The sequence below is a fragment of the Anopheles ziemanni genome, chromosome 2 (assembly GCF_943734765.1).
Source record: "Anopheles ziemanni chromosome 2, idAnoZiCoDA_A2_x.2, whole genome shotgun sequence".
NCBI classification, from domain to species: Eukaryota; Metazoa; Arthropoda; class Insecta; order Diptera; family Culicidae; genus Anopheles; species Anopheles ziemanni.
Window position 1 is genome coordinate 79095006 of NC_080705.1, and position 27673 is coordinate 79122678.

The following is a 27673-nucleotide window of genomic DNA, read 5'->3' on the forward strand; positions in this document are numbered from 1 at the left end:
ACCGAACCGGGGGAGGGGAAAAAAACCCGGTCAAAGTGTGGTACAAAGTTTCGGGACACACCGGTTTCGCTTATGCCTCACGGTGAACTGTAATGAACAGGTGAGCAGCTTAATGATGACGGCTTCATGAAAAGCGCCGCTTCTGGATTTCCGCGACAATTTCCAGATGGCTTTTATTCTTAAAACATGAACATTTTAAAGAGCAATTTTTTCATCGTAAAGCGCTCCAAGGAGGGAACCTCTGTTTTCTCCAGCCACCCCTTCTTCTAGGGATGAATCCACCGGGCACCAGTGAGTCGCATAAAATATGTCACCTTTAGAAGGCGCCCCCCTTGGCTCAAAACTGCAAAAGTGACGCTAAGGGTTCCATAAAAAGGCATGACACAAAATGGTTTACCGGGTAACTTTATAACTCAGGTCCGCGTGACACGCGTGGCTCGGGCGGACGCGACGGACGCTGAAGCAATTACGGTGACAGATGATGATAGTTGATAACGACGGTCCCCCTCCACGGAGAGGAGGGAGGGGACCAGGCAAAAGGTTGAGAAAAGAGATGACGAAAGTTGGCGTACTTTTGCGCCGACGTGGTAGCTGTTTTGGTTAAAGTGGGTGAACAAAAAGTTCATGCCGTCGCAGAGCAAAACGTCTTCCACTAAATGTTTGAGTTTTCCGCGTGCTGGTTATTTGAGCAGTGGGTGGGTGGCTGGCGTGGAAAACGCTAGGAAGCCCCTGCGCGGGCTGTTGTGCAGATCCCATCAGGTGATGCCATTCTCACCCCGAGTTATGGCGAAGCGAGCCGTGACGTGCGATTGCACAACGGCGCGCTTTGTCTGGCAGTTCCGACCTCCGCCCGTTTGAAAACTTTTCAAGCGTCTCGGCGAAAGGGGTTGAATGAAAGATTACTTGCGGAATCGCGACCAGAGCGAGCGTATCATCAAGATCAAGGGCTTGAACCACACGGGGGGAGGTTGGATCGATATGGTGCTTCAAGAAACCGAAAACATGAGCACGAGGTCGTACGTTGAGAACGAAAATTTAACATTCCTCAAAAAGAGTCAAAATAAATTAGATACAACAAATAAATATCCATATCTCATCATCAGGCACACAAACACCAAACACAGCTAAACAAAAAGAACGAGACGACATCGATAAGGAAAACCAACTTACGAACCTTTTCTTTTCTTCAAGCCTTTCAAGGTGCTTACCACCATTCGAATTGAACATTCACGCGAGTGTTAACGGAATAGAAACAATTTTATTGTTGATCTCTAATTCAATCATTGTCTCAGCGGATTAGCGTGGGTTGGATTCGGGGCTACATTTGTGCTTTAGTTGGGTTCTACTACGCCCTTCTTTTTTTTTTTTTAAAACGGTCGATTTTGATTCTCGTTGTGTTGTGTTTAAACTGTTTGATTTTCAATATCCCTTTTTGCTGCCGGTTGCATGATTAGTAGTCGTAGTAGTAGTATGAGTAGCAGTAGTAGTACAACTTACAGCTGGCTGTATACTATACTAACATAGATTGATTTGTTTTATCTTCTGTTTATTTTGCGTGTGTTTTATGTCGTGTGTTGTTTATGGTTCCCTAGTCGGCGGACCTGTTGCGCGGTTTTATACATAGAAAAAGCTATCATGCTTACATTGTTTTGGCGTTTTGGCGTACGTCGCGTTTGGTTTGCTCGGTTTAAATCGCGCCTTCCCGGTGGCCATCTGGGCCCACCAGTCCGAGTTTCACTAGCCTAAGTGGGTTTGGAAAGCGGGGGTTTGTAAAAATCAATATTTCCTTCGCTAAAATACCAACGGATGCTCGGGGGCCGCTGACCTTTTTCCAATGGTCTTCCGCCACCTCACTGGACACACGCGTCCTCCCCTACACACACACAGACACACACAGACAGATACGACAGAAAATTGGCTTCTATTTTCTTCCCACCCGTGGAACATACATTTTCCGGGCAAATGGGAAATCGGTTTTCCTTTTTGTTTTTTTGCGGTGACTAGCGTGCCTCGGCCGTGCCGTGTGACATTAGTGATTATTGTTCTAGCGGGCTGTTGCGTGGTGTCGCGAGAAGCGTTTCTGGTTGCACCCCCGAACACGTGTGTCCGTTCCGTTGTTTCCCCCCCACAAGTCCCTCATTAGCTACGAGTGTGGATCATGTTTTTGTTGGTACCTCCGCCCGTTTTTCGCGGGCGTCTAATTTATCTAATCGAGCTCTTGTGCAGTGTGGAAGTGGCTCGGGAGTTGTCCATGGGATACTCTTCCATTTGGCAGAATATCACGTACCTGTGGCAATGGGTAAAACACAAAACCGATCCCATTCCCGGTTCCGGGTGGCAAAACGTGGCCCACGAGCACGTGGGTCAAGGAATACGTTTTCCAAATTCCACACCCCGGTCAATGTTTGTTCGGGTGACAAGAGTGGTTGTACGTAAATTAAGAACGGGGAAAATTGGGTTTTTCGTGGTGTTTGTAGTGTTAGTAGTTTTTTTCCGAGCCGGAAAATTCGAAACGGGGCAGGAAGGGTGAACGAAAGGGATCGGTTGGTTGTGGTTATCGACCACATCGAAGGTTAACACCCGGGGAAGGGGGTCCAACATTCGGACGGTGGGTGGGAAAAGATATCAATAGAAAGAGATAAGAAGAGAGAGAGAGAAAGAGAGAGAGAGAGAGAAATGGGAAAGAGAAGAAAGAGAAAAATATGTGATAAGATGATCGATCCCCAAAAGGCGGACACGACATGAATATGATCATCGATGGTGGCGGGAGGAAAATGGATAATGTGATGCCATTTTATTTTTTGACGCTTGATGCTGACGATGAAAGCGGACCAGAGGACGTGACCTGGTGGTGGGTGGGTGGTTGTTTGAGGGGGTTGATGATGGTGGGAAGACGGCGCAATGAAGGGATGGCCGGCGATGGAGAGTGTAGTCTCACTCTCTCTCTCTCCCTCCCTCTCCCTCTCTCTCTCCACTCGCCGGCGATGATAAGACACAACCAAACATAATAATCGTTCCGTCCGCAAGGAACGGACGGGCTTTCGCTTACCTTGCCGGTAGGATGAGTGCCTCGAACTCGGTCGCCAAGTGGCGCCGGATGATGTTCTTCGATGGCGGAATGCCGAGCGCTGTTGCCATCGTGTCTCCGGAGAAGGACGGTTCCAGCACGACCAGTCCACCGTGGACGCCACTATCTGCAAAACGGATAATGGTTGATGATAGAGATGAAGGAAACGATTAGCGATGGGCAACGAACATTTAGTAGTAAGAGTCAAAATATAGGCTATGCTAAAAAAAGGCAACGCAATTTTCGACTTTAATATCTCAAAGTGGCAGAATGATGAAGTGGTACATCAAAAAATTAAAAACGTTAAAAGATAGTCAACAAATATACTAAAAAGTAACAGTTTACGGATTTCAAAAATCTTCTGAAATAGTGAAGTTATAGCGTTTTAAAAATAGGGGTCAAAATGACTCCCAAAAAGCATTTGGGCAAAGTAATCTATTCCAGTTTTAAGTAAGTAGGAAGTAGTTTGTGTAAAACGCTATAGTTTCTTAAACGTAAGAAGTATAATTTTCGAACAAGTTCCTAACCAACTATTTGTATAAGGTGTGAAGTTATGAATTTATTTATAAAACTTTTAAGGAGCGATCAAAAGATGATATCTTACCCTTCAAATTATCCGCATACTCGCCCAAATCGATTGACCGAGCCCAACGGATGAAGCGCTGATTAGTCCACACGATTGGATCGGTGTCGACATTCTCCGATTGCAGACGGCGCATCGCAATCGCCTGGCGGTCGTACTTCATGATGCGGAGCACATGGATACCTGGAAATACCGCAGGATTCGTTTAGAAACTCCCAACACCAAAGTTCTCGTATCTCATCAGACGTACCGTGAACTATGCTCGCCTGGTGAAATTTCCTGGTCACACCAAGGTACTTCTCCAGTTCCTTTTTGGAAAGCGTATCCAGCATTCGGGCGTCCACGAGCGAGTGCATGAACGACTCCGAGTACTGGGGCAGTCCAATGTCTGGAAGCCACTCCGAAGCGACCCATCTGTGGAAGGACGGAAGGTTTCAGTGGTATTGGGGCTCAGTTTTCAACTCTCGGTTGGAGGTGCTTACGTGTGTCCCAGCTGGCCAATGGTCGGATAGCGCACCAGCTCCGGTCGACGCTGCTCCTCGATGGCCAGCCGTAGCTTCTTCCGGTGCATTGGGTGCGTCGTCCCGAGTCCCGTCTCCAATTCCGCATCGCTCAGCTCCAGCAGCACCTTTCCACTCTTGACGTTCTCGGCACAGCGCCCACTGTACTGTGGCATACCGAGCGCCACCTCCAGCCAGGCGAGCACCTGCGAGGCACGCCAGCGCTCCATCGGCATCGAGGAAGCTTCCCGGAGTAGCCGCAGCTTTTCCGCGTACCCTTCCTCCGTCAGCGGACTCCACTGGAAGTCGGACGCCTCGGTGTCGATCGGGGCGTTCTTGTTGCGGTTGCGGCTGCGGGCAAAGACGCGCGATATGCTGCCCCAGGTGCCGCCCCGGCCGGTCCGACCCGTCAGGCCGGAGCTTTGCGTCTTAGTGGATCCAGATGACGACGCTCCGCCCGTCGATTGTTGCTGCTGAAGTCTTCGGGCGAAGGTTTGATTTTCGTTGTCCACCGGCGATCCGAGCTGCTCAACGGACCTGTAAGAACTGTGGCAAGCGTTAGTATATGCGGGGGTGGCGGTGTGTTGACTCCGTAGTACGTACCTCGAGAGTGCTGCACTGTCCACGGCTCGGGAGTAAGCGCCGGCATTCAGTGGAGACAGAGTCGGACTCCTTTCTTTTGGTGTTCCATCTGAAAGATACCTTCGGGTTAGGCGGGTCTCTCTCACTTAAAACCGCCGTAAGGACCTACACTTACACTGATACACATTGTGGTGGCTGGAAACCAGCGACACACTGTCCGAGTCCACCTGTATGCAGGGTCCGTTCTCGCACGGCCCATCGCTGAGGTTCAAATCCCCCGCGGCGCTCTCCCGGTCGCTGCTGCCTGCAACAAAGTCTAGGTTTTGGTAAGGCAAACCATCGTTCCCGACCCCGCCACTCCAGGGGTCACCGTGTGGGCGAGCGTCTTGGTTAGCTTACCTCTCACTCCCGAATCGGCACTGCACGAACCGCGGTCTCCGGGTGTCCCGCTGATGTTGCTGTACCCGGCGCCCGACATCGCCGTCGCCGCATTGTGCGCCATCAGCCCGGACGGGGGCGTCAGCGGGGCGGCCGATACCAGACTCTCCTGGTCCGAGCCGATGCAACCGGACAGCTGTCGGCGGGCTTCTTGGAGCTGCTCCTGCGTCTGCTGGAGCTGCAGATCGCGCGCGTTCAGCTGAGCCGCCAACGCAATCGATCGTTCGGCCTCGTCGCGGGCGTGCTTCAGCAGAGACCATCTTTCCCGCTCCCGGTCCGTGTTCTGTTTGGCGGAGTTGGACTCGGACTCGCGTATCCGCTGCTCGTAGGTGCGTATGAAGTTGCGCAGCTCTTGCTCCTTGTCTTGCAGGGACGAGCAGAGTTGCTTCACCTGCGACAGAAGATCGTTCTTGTCCGCACGGAGCTTCTTGCGCTCGAGCTTTAAACCTAACGGAAAGGTAGATGGATTTGGAAGATAGGTAGGTTATTGCTCTAAATCAGTGATGTCTAACTCAGTTGACCTCGCGGGCCGCATTTCCTCCCAAAATACGTTTGCGGGCTAAAACATAACATTGGTTTGATTTATGAAAATAGGTTCTTATCAGTGTGCTTTCAACTTAACATGTATGATTTTGATTTTTGGTGTATTATATTACCTCTTTTAATTTTGCTATCAATTATATCCATCTTTTGATTATGACGCACACATATGGCGATGAACAATAGCAAGGGTTTTACACACATTGTTTTAGACTAGCAAATAAATAGTGTTCATGGAAAACGAAGCTGGCGAAAAAAACTTATTCCGAATTATTCAAATTTAACTGAATTCGCCGCAACCATTTTATCGATTTTTGGGAAACAGCTTTTTATCCTGAGCAACTTTTTTTTACAAATGAATCAAAACTAAAGGCACGGATAACTAACAATCATATTTGTTGTATCGAACTCAGATTGGATATTGAAAACGCGAACTTTGATTTGGTATCCCTTGCACGTCACGTTTTAAACGCGATTCATTCTCCGTAACAATTGTGGTAAAAAAAGAAAGTATTTCAGGTTTTTTGGAACGTTGCTGATTGTCACAGCCGTTGCTTCGTCACAGCCATATAATCCTTTACACTGCTACATATCTTTCACTTTTCTCGAAAAATCTGTGTAAAACCCTTACTCATCCACCGCCTTATGTATGCAGCGTAATATGGAACAATGATGAGTATGGCTTTCTTATCGAATTAAAAACAAAACTTATGGTGGTTCAAGAGGACTAAACGCTCGTATGAAATTCTTAGTACGTGGAACCACGTCCACAACATTTTTTTTTCTCAAATGATTGCCAATACTTAAGGCTTAAAACTCTCCATATAATGCTTCAAAGGGGTCGCTGGCCGTATGTTTGACATTTCTGCTTTAAATGATTAGTCACTTCAGGTATTGGTCAGCATTTTTAATGAAGATAATCCCTAATGGCGTTATGCGATTTAAGCGCTTCACGAAAAGGGAAAACGATTTAAAAACTTCAATTTAGGTAAATTAGCATAGCGCCGTCTGTGCATAATATTCTTCTTCGTTAGAACTTCCAGAGGCTACTGGTCTCCTTCTCCGAACAGAAATTACATTTAAATGCTGGAATGGCCGCCAATTAGCGGCAATCGGTTGCGTCATCAGAAAATCGGACTTACTTTGAATCAGCTCCTTCGATATTCGCAGCTCGTTCTCCAGCTTCTCCATCCGGCTGCCGCTGTCGTCCGTCGAGTGCGCATCGAAGCTGTTGCTATCGGAGAGCAGATCGATGCCACCGACCGCCCCGGCCCCGTCCGGTGAGCATTCGAGCAACTTTTTCAACCGCGTAATCTCGGCCGACAACCGTTCGTTTTCGAGTCGTATCTTGGTCGTTTGTGGAGATTCTAATTAGTACGGAGAAAAGTAAGGGAACAGATAGAGTGAGAGAGGGGAGGGAGTTACTAACAGGAAAAACGCTCCGGTTGCGGATGCTGTTGACGTTGCTTCGAGTGCGCTTGTACCTACCCAAATCGCTGACGCCGTTCTTGAAGAGATTATCGCCATCTCCGGCCGCTCCGGCTGGACTGGTGTCCTTGTGCTTGTGCTGCTGCACCAGGGCGAACGCTTTGTCCGAGCCGGAGTTCACCTGCGAGCTACCACTGCCCGAGGGTGAGGTGTTCGGAGCAACACCCTCGGCCACCGTCCCGTTGGCCGCCGTCACCGTCGCCATCGCCTCACCGGAAGAGGACGACGAGCAGGACTGCTGCGGGTTCGATGGTCGTTGTCCACCGACGGTGACGTTGCTGGTGCCGCTACCGCTTGCCCCCGGCTCGGAGGAGGCTCCGGCCTGCTCTGACCCGGAAGCCCCGCCGAAGGATACGGCCGGTGCCGACGTTGGCGTACCACGCTCGGGCGCATCGAACGGTTTGGACGTCGGTTTGGCATTGTTGTCGAGCGATAAAATGGGCCGGAAGGGGCGACCACCGTTGCTACCCGAGCCCGTGACCGCCTGCTTGTCCGTGGTGTCTAGCGAGCGAGTTTTCTGGGAGGGAGAAAGGGAAAAAAGAGGAAAAAGATGCTTCAGGTGCAACTGCGCGATACGCCATTGTAGAGAATAGAATAGATATGGATCAAAGCGTAAGTAGGAATTAATAAGTAATCACACTTCATCAAATACATATATTATGGGAAGGGTATCCAGAGAGCGTTGGATCACAAATAGAGAGCAAACATAGGTGAGAGAACTGCGGCATGTCCTTGTAGTGAGTAGCTGATACACGAAAAGGAGAAAACATACGAATTCGGGAGAACTGCGACACGCATACAGTAAGAGATCGAGAGAGCAAGGATCGGACCAAGAACGGCACGATCGGGCAGAAGGACTGGTCAGGAGTCAGTTTTTGGACGAACGTTAAGAGGAACGGATTGTGTGTCAAAAATAAAAGTACATATTGTATATTGGAATCATGGCTTGTAATTTCGGCGGTTACGACAATGGCGCAAACCACGCTCCCAAATCGTAAGTATTTACGAGTGAACCAACGGGAAATTGAAATTTGCCGGGATTCGTAGTGTCGTGTACGTGAAAGCTTGATAGATTGTTGATCGCGCAAACCATTGACGGCGAGCGGGGCAGTGCTTCTCACGTTCGATCATGTCTCGACATGTTTGTGACGCGACGCGTGTTATAACACGTTGGGTGCTGCGCATGATTTGCACTCCGTACCGTTCTGCCGGCGAGTCGTAGCAAACCGTTGATGGCGAGCGGGGCAGTGCTTCTCACGTTCGATCATGTCTCGACGAAACAGAGCGAGGCGAAACGAAAACTAAAAATACGGTCAGACTTAAGCATGTGTGACATCTGTTTTCTTTGTTCGTTCTTGTGATTTGGCATGTTTGAAAATGCGAAACTACGACATGGGGCGAAAATAGCATTTATAAACTTTATATTTGATAGCGATATAATAGAATCGGAGAGCATGGACGCTTCCAGTTTCATGTACGTTATATAAATGGACGCCTCTGGGAGGGCTACATTATATATAATAATCGGAAGGCATGGACGCTCCCAGTTTCATGTACTTTATAAAAATGAACGCCTCTGGGAGGGCTACATTATATATAATAATCGGAAGGCATGGACGCTCCCAGTTTCATGTACTTTATGAAAATGAACGCCTCTGGGAGGGCTACATTATATGTAATAGAACCGAAAGGCATGGGAGCGTCCATGGACCTCATTTCATGGACCTTAAATAAATGGACGCCTCTGGGAGGGCTACATCATATATATAATAGAATCGGAAGGCATGGACGCTCCCAGTTTCATGAACTTTATAAAAATGAACGCCTCTGGGAGGGCTACATTATATATAATAATCGGAAGGCATGGACGCTCCCAGTTTCATGTACTTTATGAAAATGAACGCCTCTGGGAGGGCTACATTATATATAATAATCGGGAGGCATGGACGCTCCCAGTTTCATGTACTTTACAAATTTACGCCTCTGGGAGGGCTACATTGTATAATAGAACCGAAAGGCATGGACGCTCCCAGTTTCATGAACTTTATAAAAATGAACGCCTCTGGAAGGGCTACATTATATATAATAATCGGGAGGCATGGACGCTCCCAGTTTCATGTACTTTACAAATTTACGCCTCTGGGAGGGCTACATTGTATAATAGAACCGAAAGGCATGGACGCTCCCAGTTTCATGGACCTTAAATAAATGGACGCTTCTGGGAGGGCTACATTATATATAATAGAACTGAAAGGCATGGACGCTCCCAGTTTCATGCACTATGTATAAACGGACGCCTCTGGGAGGGCTACATTATATGTAATAGAACCGAAAGGCATGGACGCTCCCAGTTTCATGGACCTTAAATAAATGGACGCCTCTGGGAGGGCTACATTATATATAATAGAACTGAAAGGCATGGACGCTCCCAGTTTCATGCACTTGAAATAAAAGGACGCCTCTGGGAGGGCTACATTTCACAAATAAAGAAAAGAAAGACATGGACGCTCCCAGTTTCATGAACCTTAAATAAATGGACGCCTCTGGGAGGGCTACATTGTATATAATAGAAAAGAAAGGCATGGACGCTCCCAGTTTCATGCGCTATATATAAATGGACGCCTCTGGGAGGGCTACATTATATATAATAGAACTGAAAGGCAAGGATGCTCCCAGTTTCATGTTCTTGGAAATTGACGCCTCTGAGAGGGACACAAGGGTATGAATTGGAATCAAAACAAATATTGAACGATCTTTATTTTCTTTCCCAGGAATCCTAAGAAAACAAGTTGAAAGGCTCTTGAGGCGGAGAGAAAGCGAAGTCTCATGCTGACCGCAAAACTTCATAGAATGAAGAACACAAGCAAACGGATTGGGCAGATCAGGCCGTTTCAGGAAATTTTCACCACATAATCATTACATTCAACGGCGATCATTTTGCAAAACTCCACCCTTTCTACTTCCATGAATTCCCTCTCAACCGTCTCAATTAATATTCCGGTTTGTTAACTACGATACACAATTCGGAGGAAATCGACTGCAAAACTTTCGAAGACTGGAAGGAGCTATTGGTACAGCGTTTGAAGCCTGGTACAAGTTGAATATGTGAACGTGGTTTGAATCTCTTGTATTAGCTGTCCAAAGTAACGACTGTTTTCACTCGCTGCTTGAATAAGACTCAACTCTTCAATGCAAACTAAGGCTTCTATGATTGCTTCTTCAACACTCCCTCTCTATCATAGCCTTTCTAACAATCACTGATTGAATGACGATCATCCATGTTGCTACCCCAATCTGCGTCAGCAAACCCTAACATTGGTTCGATTCAAGCTTCACGATATTCCAAACAAGAATTCTCCATTCCTTGTAAATGTAGTCACACACGTTTCAGATAATTCCAATGTACATCAGTAGCACCTCTCTGGAAACGGCTTAAAATATTGATTGCCATACTGATATCGGGACGCGACGTTAGCATCAGGATCCCATACTCGATATGTGTTGCTTCCATACCCGGACATATAACCAATTTGGCTTTTGGCATCAAACTTCGTTCGCTTTGCTTTAGTGTGTGACAAAATGCCTTACTTCCGAGAATTTTCAGATGAGACACATTTGATTTCTCCGCGAACCACATTTCATACGGCGTTTTATTGTTTGGTAGCGCTGAAGTTGGACTGCTATTGATCAGATATACTGCAGTCAAAACTGCCTCGTTCCTCATTGATCGTTTGAAATCTGAATCATCTAACATTGACCGTGGACGTTCTATGATAGTCCTATAACAGTACAGCGTTTGAAACGTAGGAAATTGAACCAAGGCGTGAGGAACCCGACTTAAAATACATGAAGCGGGTTCTAGCAACGGTCTAATTGTGTGACTTTGACTCAGGAGAAACATAACGTAAGCGTAACTGAAGTAATACAACAACACGCGCTCAACGGCAAAATGCGGGAAACGGGTCGCAAGATTCTGCCTAACGGCACTTGTGGAAAAGATTCGGAAACCGATAGACAATTCGCAGGATCATCATCATCATTATCATCATCATCATCAGGAAATCGACTTCAAAACTATCGAAGACTGGAAGGAGCTCCCAGTTTCATGTTCTTCAAAATTGACGCCTCTGAGAGGGCTACAAAGGTATATATTAGAGTCGAAACAAATATTTAACCATCTCGATCTTCCTTTCCAGGAATCCTAAGAAAACGTACAAGTCGCGGAAGGCTCTTGAGGCAGAGAGGAAGCAAAGCCTCATGCTGGCCGCAAAACTTCATAGAATGAAGAACACAAGCAAACGGATTGGTCAGATCAGGCCGTTTCAGGAAATTTTCACCACAGAACCATTACATTCGACAGCGATCACTTTGCAAAACTCCACCCTTTCTACTTCCATGAGTTCCCTCTTAACCGTCTCAATTAATATTCCGGTTTGTAAACCGATAGACAATTCGGAGGACATCGACTGCAAAACTTTCGAAGACTGGAAGGAGCTATTGGTACAGCGTTTGAAGCCTGGTACAGCGTTTGAAGCTTATGTCATTGACCCAAGTAAAAAATATGTAAGGCGGGTTATAGCAACGGTCCAACTGGGTGATTTCGACTACGAGAAACTTAACGAAAGCGTAACTGAAGTAATACAACAACACGCGCTCAACGGCAAAATGCGGGAAACGGGTCGCAAGATTCTGCCTAACGGCACTTGTGGAAAAGATTCGGAAACCGATAGACAATTCGGAGGATCATCATCATCATTATCATCATCATCATCAGGAAATCGACTTCAAAACTATCGAAGACTGGAAGGAGCTCCCAGTTTCATGTTCTTCAAAATTGACGCCTCTGAGAGGGCTACAATGGTATATATTAGAGTCGAAACAAATATTTAACCATCTCGATCTTCCTTTCCAGGAATCCTAAGAAAACGTACAAGTCGCGGAAGCCTCTTGAGGCAGAGAGGAAGCAAAGCCTCATGCTGGCCGCAAAACTTCATAGAATGAAGAACACAAGCAAACGGGTTCGGCAGATCAGGCCGTTTCAGGAAATTTTCACCACAGAACCATTACATTCGACAGCGATCACTTTGCAAAACTCCACCCTTTCTACTTCCATGAGTTCCCTCTCAACCGTCTCAATTAATATTCCGGTTTGTAAACTACGATACACAATTCGGAGGAAAACGACTGCAAAACTTTCGAAGACTGGAAGGAGCTATTGGTACAGCGTTTGAAGCCTGGTACAGCGTTAAAAGCGTATGGCATTGACCCAAGTAAAAAATATGTAAGGCGGGTTATAGCAACGGTCCAACTGGGTGATTTCGACTACGAGAAACTTAACGAAAGCGTAACTGAAGTATTACAACAACACGCGCTCAACGGCAAAATGCGGGAAACGGGTCGCAAGATTCTGCCTAACGGCACTTGTGGAAAAGATTCGGAAACCGATAGACAATTCGGAGGATCATCATCATCATTATCATCATCATCATCAGGAAATCGACTTCAAAACTATCGAAGACTGGAAGGAGCTCCCAGTTTCATGTTCTTCAAAATTGACGCCTCTGAGAGGGCTACAATGGTATATATTAGAGTCGAAACAAATATTTAACCATCTCGATCTTCCTTTCCAGGAATCCTAAGAAAACGTACAAGTCGCGGAAGACTCTTGAGGCAGAGAGGAAGCAAAGCCTCATGCTGGCCGCAAAACTTCATAGAATGAAGAACACAAGCAAACGGATTGGTCAGATCAGGCCGTTTCAGGAAATTTTCACCACAGAACCATTACATTCGACAGCGATCACTTTGCAAAACTCCACCCTTTCTACTTCCATGAGTTCCCTCTTAACCGTCTCAATTAATATTCCGGTTTGTAAACCGATAGACAATTCGGAGGACATCGACTGCAAAACTTTCGAAGACTGGAATGAGCTATTGGTACAGCGTTTGAAGCCTGGTACAGCGTTTGAAGCTTATGTCATTGACCCAAGTAAAAAAATATGTAAGGCGGGTTATAGCAACGGTCCAACTGGGTGATTTCGACTACGAGAAACTTAACGAAAGCGTAACTGAAGTAATACAACAACACGCGCTCAACGGCAAAATGCGGGAAACGGGTCGCAAGATTCTGCATAACGGCACTTGTGGAAAAGATTCGGAAACCGATAGACAATTCGGAGGATCATCATCATCATTATCATCATCAGGAAATCGACCTCAAAACTATGAAGACTGGAAGGAGCTCCCAGTTTCATGTTCTTCAAAATTGACGCCTCTGAGAGGGCTACAATGGTATATATTAGAATCAAAACAAATATTTAACCATCTCGATCTTCCTTTCCAGGAATCCTAAGAAAACGTGCAAGTGGCGGAAGGCTCTTGAGGCAGAGAGAAAGTGAAGCCTCATGCTGGCCGTAAAACTTCATAGAATGAAGAACACAAGCAAACGGATTCGGCAGGTCAGGCCGTCTCAGGAAATTTTCAGGAGGAACCAACAACCGCATGGAGTATTCGGTATTCGGTGCTAATGTGACAAGGTTCTAGGTAGTTGTTCAAAACGAGTGAGCCACGCAATATTCAAGAAATGTAGTCGATTGTAAAAAAAAAAAAAGCGTTGGGAACGGATTTACTCTCTTCAGAGGCAAATAGAAACCAGGCGTTATTGCCCGCACGAAAATCATTAGAGAAGGCAATAAGAGTAGACAGGGAGGAAAATTTAAAGGAGAAAATGCAAAAAAAACGGGTGGTCAAGAAACCGGAAAAGTTAAAAGATATGGTACTCTTTCATATCTATCAGTAGACAATAAAAGTAGACAAGGAAGAAAATTGTGCGGAGTAAAGGCCAAAACAGGGGCTCAAAAAGCCGGAAAAGTTATAAGATATGGTATTGTTTCATATCTATCAGTAGAGTAGGGGAAGGGGTGAATGTAGAGAATAGAATAGATATGGATCAAAGCGTAAGTAGGAATTAATAAGTAATCACACTTCATCAAATACATATATTATGGGAAGGGTATCCAGAGAGCGTTGGATCACAAATAGAGAGCAAACATAGGTGAGAGAACTGCGGCATGTCCTTGTAGTGAGTAGCTGATACACGAAAAGGAGAAAACATACGAATTCGGGAGAACTGCGACACGCATACAGTAAGAGATCGAGAGAGCAAGGATCGGACCAAGAACGGCACGATCGGGCAGAAGGACTGGTCAGGAGTCAGTTTTTGGACGAACGTTAAGAGGAACGGATTGTGTGTCAAAAATAAAAGTACATATTGTATATTGGAATCATGGCTTGTAATTTCGGCGGTTACGACAGCCATCTGTTAAACATTTCACATTCCCGTCAGGTATTGTACTGTCAGGTACAGCTAGTTTTCCACCTGAAAATTGAGGACACATTGCAATTCCGATTGGGTTGTCGCTTTTGTATGGAAGGAGCTTACGAAAGTCCAATGGACTCTTCGCCGTTCTTACGTCATGGCGGAAAATTATAGTGTTTGACCGTACAAAGTAAAATTATACAAAATAATATAATAATATAAGTTGTATAATTTTCGACAAACGCCTTACATTTAAAGAACCTATCGTAAAGGTAACTCACATTGTGAAAAAATATTTAGATGTATTAGCCTTCTTCTTCTTCTTCTTGGCGTAACGACCTCTTGGTCATGCCTGCTCGTTAAGGGCTTACGAGACTTGTTTCCCGGTTGTACGTGGATAGTCAGTCCTCTCGTACATTTATTAGTCTATATAGTTTATTAAACAGAACATCCAAGCTGAATCTGCAAAATAAGCTTCTCTTGTATAAGTCCCGACTGATACCAATTAAAGTTTATGCAGCTCCAGTGTGGAATTGTTGTACAAAAACTCATAAATTAAAATACAAAAAAACTCATTCAGCAAATTCTTAAAAGCTTTTCTGAACGTGATTCTTTGGTTTCGTACATAAGTAGTATAAGTAAATAAAAGAAACATCATCACATCCAAATACCCTATTAATAAATTCCCTTCGACTTCCTTCTTCTTCTTCTTGGCGTAACGACCTCTTGGTCATGCCTGCCCGTTAAGGGCTTAGGAGACTTGTTTCCCTGTTGTAGTACGTGGATAGTCAGTCCTCTCGTACAGGGGAGGGTCCGGTCTCGGTTGGGATTCGAACCCACGCCGTTCGACTTTCTTAAACCTGGTGAATAGCTTCAAGACAAATCCACTAGCCTCTATGTTCCTTAAATCATTGGCCAATAAAAAAGCAAAGTTGAGGACAACGCGCAAATCAATCAATCTTAATATTACAAAAGATGATTATAAATTAGATAGATTAGGTTAGTTTTCTATTTTCTATTCAGCACCCTTAAATTAAGCACTTATTATAGGCTTAATTTTTGTTTCTTGTTCTGAGCTGGATTTTTAAACAAATCCAGAAATCCCGAAAATTTTCCGCTGAAACCTATCGGCTACTAATAAGAAATTATACATTAGGTCTGCCATGTAGAGAAACTTCAAATGTGATGTGGAAAGAAGTTAGTTGAACCCAATAATATCTTATCTATTATCACGACTACTGTGTTACATGTTGTAAGCAATAAAGTTAACGCTATTTGCTTCTTATAACATTAGTTTTGTTATATTATTCTGCTTATGATTCTATTAAAGTTCCCACTGAACATTAAATGATTTATGGTGGTTAATTTATATCGTTAATATATTAAACAACTACCATCAAATCCTCAACCTAGTTCTGGGTATTTAATGCGATTTGTAAACTGTGATATACGAGATAGTTTTTAACCTTATTGCAACTGATTCAAAAGCAAAATCAAATTTTCTGACTAGCAAAACCCGTGGATGAACGGTCTTTAAACGAGAAAATCAATCGAACGCATTATCATAGTTTTTATTTCCAATTAAAGCTTCCAATCGACCGATGATCGGAGCATCCCGATGTGGGTTTTCCACGCCATGGCCTTTTGTCGAACGCGCGGCGGTGTGTCGTTTGTGCAAATGAGCGAATTTTCTCGTCCCGCGTACCGGTGCGTGGCGCGGGGAATGCGGTAGCGGGGATGGAAAAACAGCAAACCAACCGTTCACTAGCACCTCAGGAGCGCCATCGTGCCCATCAGCGGGTTTTCGTTACCGTCAATCACGTCACTTCGAGCGGTCGATCGGAGTTTGCTCTAGTGCGCGCGCCATTCGCTCGGGCGACATTTTCCGCGGGTTTGACAAAAGGAAGAGACTACCCTGGTGTGCCACTGCCAGTCCGCACAAACACACGCACCACAATCAGTGCACCGGGAAGGACTTGCAGTCGTCGCTCGCCGCCGGTTTTTGCGCGTCTGTTTGGCTGTGACAGCAGTTTAATTTATATGTAAATTTTATCAATTGAAGTTAGTTGGAAATCGACTGAGGTTGGTGAAGGGGAAGGGAAGAGGTGGAGAGAAGAAAACTCGTCTAAGAGGGGAACGGGACTCTAGAGTGCCTTCCATCGATCCTCCGGGGGTTCACTATCAGCTGAAAGCTCGAATCCTAACCAAAAACGGAGCTTAATGAGCGAAATCTAGTTTTCGAAGAGTGGAAAGCGTGCCTTGTTTTCCCGGCTGTGGTGTGCCAACGGTTCCACAATCCAGCTGAGCTGAAACGACTTTCCCGAGGCCTTTTATTTTCTCGTCCTTCCTTAACACAATTTCGGTCGTTTGTGGAAACAGAGACCAATCGAATTGGGATGCTGGACCGGGATCGGTTCTCGCTTTCTAGGTTAATGGGTCTCCCGGGGGTGGGCTGGTTGGAGGTGGTTATCAGATAAATCTCAACCATTGCCAAACAGCCCCGTGAAGCGTGAAAGAGTGAGTGCCAGATTGCCCTGGCGGAAACATTCGCATGCCAAAAGTGGGGAAATTACTTCGGGAGCCCCACGATAAGCGCAACAAATAACGTCCCAAATTAGCATTAATTGCTCGTTGGCTCAAGAATTCCGGTGCGGGTAAACGGTAGGCTAAATACGACACAATGGGCTGTAAATTAAATCGTTTGATGTAACGGGATCATTATGGACACGGTTTGCCGGGAAGGTTTTGTTTACTTGGGATTCATTGGTATCGCAACGAATGCCTTTTTAATCATATTTGCGTTCATGATATAAAGCGAAAGATTAAAGTTTAATTGAAAGGTGTTTTCGTTTATTTCATGCAAAAATTATGGAAACATGAAACGTGGATTGAAGTACGCTGCAGAAGTTTTTTACCTTCTAAATCATAGCCATTTTTATCTCATTCTCGTTATAACTGATTGTAAAATTAAATGATTTAGCTTGGATGCTTGTTTTCCACTTTCACGTCGAGTGTTTAATCGTGAAGTAAACTGTCCAAATTGCAACCGGCGTTTTGCTTTTCGATTTCGTAGAGTTTCCTTTCCCTCCATTCCTGCATCGTACTTTATTTTGAAGGCTGGCAGTTGACGGCAGGAAAGTGAAAATGAAAATGATTAAACTCACTGCAAAACCGGGCGATAATCCTACGACCTCTCTCGGGTAAATCATGCATCGAAAAAGGAGGCAGAAAAAAAGTATTCCTCTTTCACTAATGAATGTAATTGCATTTTTTGCTGCTGTTAAAAATGATCACCCGCGGGCTGCAGACTTATCCCGAGGCACTCCGGTGTGTAATGGCACACGTCGGTCTCACGGTCGTAACGGAACAGCATCGGTGGGTTTTATTGGACAAGTGACCTGAGGCTCACCGGGAAGGGTGGGAAAAAAGGGACGTGTTTACGCTTGACGAACGATTTAAGCTGACAGGCTTTCGAATGATGGTCGAAGCGCTGTGCGAGAAACGACCTCTACACTCCGGTTACGGATGCACCCAACACGGACGCCATCGATGTTGACAACGACAGCGGTGATGGAGATGCTGACGATGATGATGATGATGATGTTGGAGATGTACTAGTTGTCCATGGTGACGTCTTTTTCCATCCCCTCGAGGGACACACAACAACGTTGTGTAGAGTTTTAGCAAACGTGTAGTTTTTGATCGAGTTCCCGGGAACAGATTACGAGGCCTCGAGGGAAACGGTTTGCCAGCGGAGCGTACTGAAAAGCGTGCATGTACTGATTTGATTACGGATCGCTTCCGGAGAACAGGACTCTTGAGTTTGCTATTTGCGAGGAGCATTATTCATCCATTTCACCCGCGTTTCCAGTCGTGAAGATGATGTCAGTCCCTTCCTAGCATCACAAACAAACCTTGCTCTGGTTGGCTAAAGTTCTAAGCGAACGTTATTGAAAACTGTAGCAAATAATAACTCGTCCAGTATCGGCTCACATTTGTCACCGAGAGACGCACGAGAAAACTTACCGATTCGGCCAGCTGCTTGAGGGACGCGTTGATTTTGTCGGGATTGCGCGGTGGCGGCTCGGGCGGCTCCGAGGCGGCGGCCATGGTGACGGTACCGGCCGTTCCGTTCAACTGCATTCCAACCAGGCGCAGCAAGGAGTTCACTGTGTCATCGTTGATGGCAGTCTGGAAGAGGGAGCGCATCAGGGGGTCAGTCAGCAAATCGGGGAAAACCGCATCCGGCGCGAGGTACCTCCGACGGTTTTGCGAGTGAAATGTGAGTGGAAGTGCATCACAAACGAACGCCAACGACGATCACACTATGGAAACCTACAAGAAAGCAGCATTCGGGGAGCTTGCCACGTAACAACGAACCATTCAAACAAACGCGTTAATAACAACGACTTCAATAGCTAAGAGAGACAGACAAAGAAAGTAGGAAAAGTTTGATACAAAAAATAGAACAAACGAGAGATCTTTAAAAGGAAGGTAAAAGTTTTGGTTTTCGATTGAGAAAGGTTCGCAGATAAAGCTCGTGTTGTTGTGTCATTTAATGTGTGGCTTGTAGTTGAGTATTTTCAAGAAAATGGTAAATATTTAACGATGCCCTTTTTTCTTTAAGATGTCTTGTTACTGGTTGACAGACTTTTCTTTATTCTTTTAGCCTATTCAATAGGCTCCGTGCATGAAGCATCTGGTTTCCTGTTCGAGAAAATATCTATTATAATATCTGCTAGGAACGATTGTGAAACTTTTACCAAAAGTGGAGCACAATGCGAACGAAACGACCAAGTTGGATTCAAGCCAGTCATCATTTTTATCCATTGTTTCCAGAAGGCTCCACCCCTTCGAACGAGCTGGTGCGAAAACCCGGCTCCGCTCTTCGATGGAGAAAGTTTTCTTACGACTGTATTGATAAAACTTCAACTGTTGCGCACGGCACAGCATCGCTGGCACGTTGGGCGGATCCTCCCGACGAGTGGAGCACATACAGATGGCTCCGGGTAGCATAAGCGTCGGCTTAGAGGATGGTTCCTTCCGCTTAGACGCCCACTTCCCGGGAGCCGGACAGCTTGATGGGACTGGCACATCGGATGGAAAGTTTCGCCTTCCGGTTCCGGGAATGATAGTTGGTTGTCTTGGGCTTGTCCGTGCGAAAACGTCACCCGATCGTCTCGAGAAATGGCCGGGCGGACAAGCAGGACACACCAGAGCTGGGGCTTACCGGCGCGAATCGATTCTAATTAGGTTCTGCTCCGGAGCTGGGGCTCGTCGTACCGCCACACCTGAGGCCTCTCCGGCGGCCGAGATTGCAGTGTATGAAATGCACGCGATATGGCGAAGCGAAGTAAGCGAATGAAGCGAAAACATCGCGCGAGGAATTTTTATTAGTTTCCACCCGGGTTCGGTTCACGGCGTGCACGGTGAGTCGCATCGAATTTGGAGTTCCCTGAAGTGTACGGATTTGCCACGGTGCTTGGAGGATGTGCTCGGAGTGAGCTGCGATTTAATTTGTGGAATTTCGTTTTTGTTTGGCAAGTAATTTATTGCTCGGCCGGGTGAGCAAGCTTTGCAGAAGCAACATTAATATTCCGAACCGGACGCCCGGGTTGGTGTGATGGGACGGAACGTTGCTGCTGTTTTCCGTGCTTTGTTTAATTGGTCAACAATTTCGCACGAAAGCGGGAGGAAAGCAACGAGTAGCTACCCTCGGAAATAATAGAAGAAGCGTAACAGAAGCAACCATAACTTTTATAAGTTTGATTTGACAAACTTAACAGCAATTAATTTTACATATTTTTCCAAGGTTCACGTATGGTTTATGCAGGACAGAATAACTTTACAATCACCAGAACGGATATTTCTTTCACTATAACAATATTGCTTGTTGGTGAAGTACAAAACGAAACTGGATTTACCTAATAAAAATCAAGAATCATGCCTCCTTCGATCGTTGCCATATTTCACCGTGTGACGGAATGGGAAAAACATTTTCCGTGCACGAGAAGCATGGCTACTTTGCCTTGCATTCCATTCGTTATGATGCATGAGCATGAGCTAATCGGAAGGAACAATTTCATCATACCAGCGAGGCATTTCCCGCACCGACCTCGAGTTTTCCAGCAGGAATTTTCCTTCGCTCGACCCGGCCTCGGGTAGCGGTTGGTGTAACAATGAGTTGCATTGTGGGCGGTTTGGGTGAAATGCGTCCAAGTGGAGTGCAGAGAGTCGGGGGGAAAAAATCCGTTTCAATCCTTCAAACAATCCACCCACCCGTTCCACTTGAGAAAGCATTTCTCCTCGCTGAAGTAGCATCGGTTACCTCGAGGGTAGCCGGGTTTTGCCCTCAATGAAACACGATACGTGCCTCCTCCACCACCGGCAACCCTCGCTTTTGCGAACAACATTTGCAAACTGGCTGCAAGGATCTAAAAGAAGATTGATGGTTAAAGCCGCTGGTACTAGGTCGGGTTTGAGGCCCACGCAGCCAAACCGCACAAACCATCCTGGTTCACTTCACTCTCGGCCTTGTAAGGACGCCCTCCACCTCCCATTCTTGGGCTTCAATATTTCGCAACTTTGGACCCCGCCAGCTCAGTCCGCCACGCAATGGCATCCGTTCTTTCGTTTGTTGCGGCGTGATTTATGCGGCTCGACCCGGTGCGAGTAAGTGCGCGGGTCACCCTCGGAGGGGGAGCAGGAGGGGCATGCGAAGGAAAAGGTCGCTTTTACCACATCCTCCAACCCGACGATGATGATAGTACCATAAATCAGCATCACTGAGCCGTTCGGTGTCTCGGGGAAGTGGTGATGGGGAACCAGTTTACGTTACGCCATGTTGTGTTGCAAAAGTGGTAAAATTATATTAAAATAATTACATTAACCTGGGCCGAGGTGTTTGGCGAGTAGGCGGAAAGGCTGAGAAAATGTCTCGAAATCTATTTTATCGCACAGTTTTCCCCCTTATCGGTGACGTATCATCGTTTTCGTTTGCAGGATGAGTCGCGACGAAACACTCTTGGTTTGGATTGTGCTCCACCGATGAAAGAAAATCGATTTTCATCTGAGCCGCTCAACGCAGCAGCAGAAGTTATTGGAGGCTTTTTTTCTGCTCGAAATTCTTAACTCCCCCGTGACTTGATCCATTTTTCTAGAGCTTTTTTGAGTGCTCTCATGGCCTGGTGGTTGTTATGCGGCATGAAACTAGGAAAATTTCCCGCCTAAATAACGAGAGTTGGCAGTTGGAAACTCAACCGATGATACTGGTTGAACATTTATTGAACTTTCGTGCGTCGAATGCGTAAACGGTTCTAGTTGGGCCTTGTATTTTTCTTTCAAATTCCAGCTACGGAGTGACCCTTCGCAGGGTATTTTTCCTTGTAGCCATACTTTCCACCATCACACAAACACCGGAGGACTTGGACGGTCAGGGAGCGTGGGCAGATTTGCAACGGCGGCACCTGCGTTGTGTAGATGTTGAATAAATAATTGGAATGCTAGAAAAACGGTTCGACATCCCGCTCAATAGCGCCGTGCGTCACGTGGTGTCCTTTTTCACTTTTTCTTTTTTACTATTTTCCACTCGCACTCCACAGTGTGAAGGATAGATGAAAAGCAAATTCAATAAATTCGATGGTTCGGTTTTTGATGAAAATGGATCGCTATCTAATGTTTCGGCAGTCGTTAGCTTGAGGGTTGAAGGTATCGTTCGTTGGAACGTTTAATGAAGATTTATTGAGAAATTATGACTACAAGGTGTTTTGTGTGTAGTAGACCACCACTAGAACGAATTCAATGCAATATTAATTTTTCACTTAACGTTTGTGTATCGTTTAAGCTAAACATCAATCAAAAAACAACTCGAATTCTTTGTCTTTTAATAGTAGAAATTTAAAACAAAGTGAAATATAGTTAAATCTCAATTGTTTGTTTTATAAATTTGGTATTGTATACAATGCTCCAATTAAACTGTTTGGAACGTAGAAGTATTGAGATAAATTGTTTCCAATTATGAGGGACACAGCTGGGTTTACAAAACCAAGGTTACGTAGGTTGCATGGCTTTATGTTTCCATCGACAAAGTTATGGTTCAATAATTCCACTACTGTCGCGATCACATTCATCATCTGATGGTTATTATAACGAAGTGTACCAAGCAAGCGAAGGCAATAATTTTCCAGCTGAATAGACTGAATAAAATCAATCTAAATCGGATCAGATTGAACCCCTTCTGTACGTTTCGCATTTCCACCATTCCCGGGACGGCACCGGAAAAGCCATGTATGCCTTTCAATCAGCAATCTCTCGACGGGTGAAAACAATACCGCACGAGATACATATTTATACCACGTCCAGTTCCCAGAACCGCCATTACGGACTGTGTTCTTCGTGCAGGGATGTTTGCGCGAAATCGCGAGGGCAATGTTTCTTCTACGGATACCGTTCAGTCTTCCAACTTCTTCCTACGGTTTGTTTGTGCAACGGAAGCAGCACAAACCCTGCGGCGACCCACTTGAAGGTGTTAAAGAGTGGGCAGAGTGGAGGGCAGCGCGTTGGCATCTGGCCGAAGTGTAAACCTTCCAGGGCAAAGGGAACGTTGTCGCGGGGCTGGAAAGGTGGAACGTGTTTGGATTTATCCATATTGTATCCGCCGTGACCGCAGAAAGGGATGTGTTTTTGTTCGCCGTTCGTTGTAAGCCTTCGAGCGCACACTTAATTCGAGGCGAAGGACTTTTTTCTAAACAGAGCCCTTGGGGCAAAGTCCTGCGAATGTAGGGCAGAGGGGTAGAATCTCGAAACACCGTAACGCTCGCCAGGGCAACAGGTGAGATTGTATTTGTTTCGAGAAAAGTCCCGTTGAAAAACAGTTCGAGCTTGTTACGCGCGGAAATGTGAAGGCAGGAGGACTGTTTTTGCTACCGGGAGAGATAAGTATGTTTGTTTGTGTTATTCACAACGATTCGACAAAACAATCTTTTGAAAATATACGATGTTTTTCTTGAATGTATACTCTTGAAAATGGACGGAAAGTCAATAAAACAGCAGGAGGAGATTTAGGAATGATATTGCTGCAATGTTATTCCATGGAACTATTTTCGAATCGAATATAATGTCTTCTGTAAAGGGCTTATGCAAGAACAATTCTTGTGGGAGCAACTTTCTCAAAACAGACGCAAATGTGGTTGTGGTTTCTCAACTCGACTGTAATGGATTACAGTTTCACGAACGTCAAGAAGGATATCGGGGTTTGAAATCAGTGTTGATGTTTTCACGAAAGTTTCATGGTCCTTTCTTCAGGTTCTCGGGCAATTGTTGGCTCTTCTGACGAGGATTATGGTTTTTAGTTGGAATCGATTCGATCATAAAATAGGTGTGGTAATAGTTGTTCTGCAAAAGAATTGTTTTTTGGATTAAGGATTCAGTGTTGAACATTGTTTGTGTTTTTATGAAAAATATTGGGAATAAAATACATTTTATTAAAGCAGAAGGATATTTGAAATGATATATGAAAGAAAACTTTACGAAATGTAAGAAAATTAACATACAGTTATAATTTTGATCTCTGCTCTACCAGTACAATTTACAAAAAGCCAAAACACTAAGCAACAACTAAATGCATCGGAAAGTAGGAGCAACAATTGGCACAGCGGTCGTTTTGATGCTGCTATTTTCTAATGCATTGTACCGAAAAATTTAGATCCAAAGCACAATGCGGTCTATTAGTTCTAACTAGGCCGAAATTACGTTACTTTGCTGTATTATACTTGAGCGAATTTGGATGAAAATGAATTATAAATTGAAAAGATGTCTAAGAAATGTGCACAAATCTACTGAAATGTGATAACGTTATCAAAGAGGAGCAGATTAAAAAATGAGGAATGTTTCCTATACAACTAAACTCGAAATATGAACATTGTTAAATTTATGTATCTTTTACTAATTGTATCTAGGCGGTCTGAAATATTTTCTCCGACCATCAAATGCTGATTCTAAAAACACACAGGTAATTTGTTCAACTTTCAGACGGCATTTGCCTTTAACAGTAGGTTTGTGCAGCATCGTAAAAGAGCAATGAAATTTTAATGAACAATAAAAAATGAGAAAAAGAATAGAGATGAATGAGGAAAATCTAATGAGGTTAAACGTAATGAAAAGAAGATAAACAGATCGAATAAGAGCACGGGCAGAATAAAGAAAACCGGTAACAAGCCAATTAAGTTGGATCAGTTCAAATTGATTCTATTCGGCATTGAAGTGAGACGTGACTCAATGGGAACAATAAAAGTAGGGATATTGAAGTCTCCTCTTTATTCAGATGTAGATAATTGGTGCTGTTTGTTCTTGAAGGTTATGTATCTTCAAAACCATATGTTGAAAAAGGCTAATAGGTTATATTTGATCTTGAATCTAAGATGAAATGAGAGTTATAGAAAAGTGAAATGTAAATTGTGTTCGAGTGAACAAAGATACATGCCTATTGAACCGGTTTCCTTGAAAGATTATGAATATGATAGGGTAGCAATGAATAACTGACAAAATTCACAACATCAACGATAGCCAGCCAGTGGGATAGCATGGAACAGAAACTGGCAGCCAGGAGTTGGAGCCGGATTCGTGCGCAAGTTGGCTCAAGAAACGGAGCCCATGTCTTGCGAACACTTACCGGTGTGCTGGCAAGCAAGGCAAACAAGCAAACCAAACCACAGCGCCTCCGAAGGGGCGCTGGTGTGTGGTCCGCCCACGGATTGGAAGGTGGCAACAGATACGGAGCAAGGAACCAAAGACGGGAAAAGCGCGGGGGAAAACTTGAAACAACGTTACGGTACGAACGGCAAAAGGCAGTAAAAGGTGGCAGTAGAGAGGCGAAAAAGGGATGGATTAAAACTAAAAACCTTCTCAAATATCCGGTGAAACTCTCCCAGCATCGAACGGTCGCGTGAGGTGCTTGCGGTGAAGCTGCGGGGAAGTGAGTGGAAACCCGGGTTGGAAATGGGGGGTAGGAGAAGCCTTTCACGTTAGGCTCGTCTTTTTATTCCCCTGCACGGCTTGGGCTGAATGAAAAACACTTAGAGACGCCACGTGGGTCACCTAAGTTGGTCGGGTCGTCGTCTTTTAGCTATTGGCGTTTGTAGGCGAGGCAGCGGGCGAGGATACTGCGGCGGAAGGCTGGCTGTGGGCGGATTTATGGCTGGGAAACTCAATTATCCATTCTACTCGACCCAAGGTTTCGGAGGTCAGTGTCGTCGGTCGCTGCTGGACGTCCCATTCGGGCTTGGTGTACCGCTCCCGCAAAGGAATTAGCACTTCTCCGAGCGTCGAGAAAACTTAATCCTTTGACCAATTTGACTTTTTCCGATTTCGCCTAATCCCGAAGGCAAAGCCATGAATGCCACGCGCGTCACGGTTGGTTGAGCATGAGGATCTATCAAATTTGCCGACGAAATGCTCTGTCTTTGGGGGCGGTTGGGAGGGAATAGAAATTTTTGAAAGTTTTTAGTAGCTCCAGGAGTTGATTGAAGTATGAGAAAGTTGATAACGTTTGTTCCAGATTTGTCCGGAGCCAACTTTTCACCCGGTAGCTCGTTCAAGTACCGGTACACAGATGAACGGTACGGTAAGTTATCGGTGTTGTTTGGAAAACTGGGAACCCTAACGGAACGAGCGAATGCAAAAATAGGTCGAGTCGATGGAGGCGAAGGTTTTCATTCCTTAATTGGCTCTGGCCTTTTGCTTGCAATTGGATTTACTTTTTTCCCACAAAACGGAGCGGGATTTTTTCCCTCGACGCAATACATCTGCATGGAAAATTTGTTTATCGCTATCGCTGCACTGGAAAGCGATACTTTCGAGAGACCTGGGAGCTCTTTGTGGTCAATGCAATGTTGGAAAACCGGATTGAAAGGAAAGAAATATAAAAAAATCACTCACCTACACAGATTGACTGAACCGAGTAAGCTTCAGTTGGAAACTACGTGCACTCGACAAGGTTGATTATGGAAGAAAATTGACTCGATTGCCACTGCAGCTTTCCAAAGAGTTGATGAACGGTCGTCCTGTTTACTTCAAGACAGTAGATTGAAGAATGGTCAAATGGAACCGTAATCTGAAAAAGAAAGTATCGAAGGAAAAACATTGTATTATGAGTAAAGGAAAAGCGATAATACAGAGGAAGTAGAGAATTTAAACAAAATTCTTCCAGCAATAAAAAAGGCCAGTATGGTTTCTCTGCAACAAAACGACAATTTCAATCACTTGCAAGAGTATCAAACATTGAAAGAAAAATGTAGCAACTGTTTAAATGAGAGTTAATGCAGATGGCAGCTTGTTTCCGCTGGAAAGCCATAAACAGTTTACCGCAAAAGCGAATCGAAAATAAGATAAATGTCATCAGCCGTAATGACATTTCGCTCCGTGGAAATGAACCATTTCTTAGGACAATTGATTGCGATCGAGTTGACGATAAGCTCCGGCCGGAAAGCTTCGCAGAAAAAAAGTTCGGCAACAACTACGTATTCTATCATCGGTGATATGTCCCTCCTCGAACTCCCTTGGGGTGGAATGGAAGACAGTCTGTGCAAGGACATCACAGTGACGTCTTTCGTAGAGTCTGGTGCAAATAAATTTCGTTTTATTATACACCTCCTGCAACCCGGGGTTCATCCAGTAGCCGAGTACCCCACCAACATTTCGCTATGGAAAATGACCGCTGCTTTTCTGTGAAGTGTTCGGCTACTTTTCATATTAAAGCAGCACCGTTCATTTCAGATGCAGCACCGGAGTTCATGAAATAATTGAAGCGTATGAAATAATTAATGAAATAATTCAACAAATTTAAGCTTTGTTTTGAACCTTTGCAAAAAAATGTGAAAAAATTCAAAAAACATTTCAGAACTCTTGTTCCGTTTGTTTCTTTGTCTTCTGTTCTGTTCTGCCTTTCTCGTTCTGCTGCCTCGCTCCCCTCTGCGGTCCTCTTGTAACCTCCTGATGTGTTCTGCTCGCCTGGTAGCAGGTGTTCCGCCGTTCCTTCGGCTTTGGGAGTTGATATGTTGCCTGACGGTGAAAGATGTATATATTTGTCTTTGTTATTAAAGTTTTTACTTACCATTTGATTCTGCCAGTCCGAAGCGTGTGGGATGTTAACCTCGAATTGTTCC

At 45.1% G+C, this 27673-nt stretch overlaps 1 protein-coding gene across 1 annotated transcript in view; it reads right to left on the reverse strand.

Moving 5' to 3' along the window:
* LOC131290817 (kazrin) overlaps positions 1 to 18671 on the reverse strand; it is a 40479-nt gene extending 21808 nt beyond the window's left edge. The window contains exons 1-10 of the mRNA XM_058320001.1: positions 18540 to 18671; positions 7199 to 7715; positions 6853 to 7077; positions 5132 to 5617; positions 4908 to 5048; positions 4754 to 4841; positions 4133 to 4696; positions 3901 to 4064; positions 3672 to 3833; positions 3050 to 3194 (exon numbers count right to left, since the gene is read on the reverse strand). Of these exons, the coding sequence (XP_058175984.1) occupies positions 3050 to 3194; positions 3672 to 3833; positions 3901 to 4064; positions 4133 to 4696; positions 4754 to 4841; positions 4908 to 5048; positions 5132 to 5617; positions 6853 to 7077; positions 7199 to 7715; positions 18540 to 18656 (2609 nt within the window). The 5' untranslated portion in view covers positions 18657 to 18671. The remainder of the gene's footprint in view (positions 1 to 3049; positions 3195 to 3671; positions 3834 to 3900; positions 4065 to 4132; positions 4697 to 4753; positions 4842 to 4907; positions 5049 to 5131; positions 5618 to 6852; positions 7078 to 7198; positions 7716 to 18539) is intronic.
* Positions 18672 to 27673: the final 9002 nt, after the last annotated feature.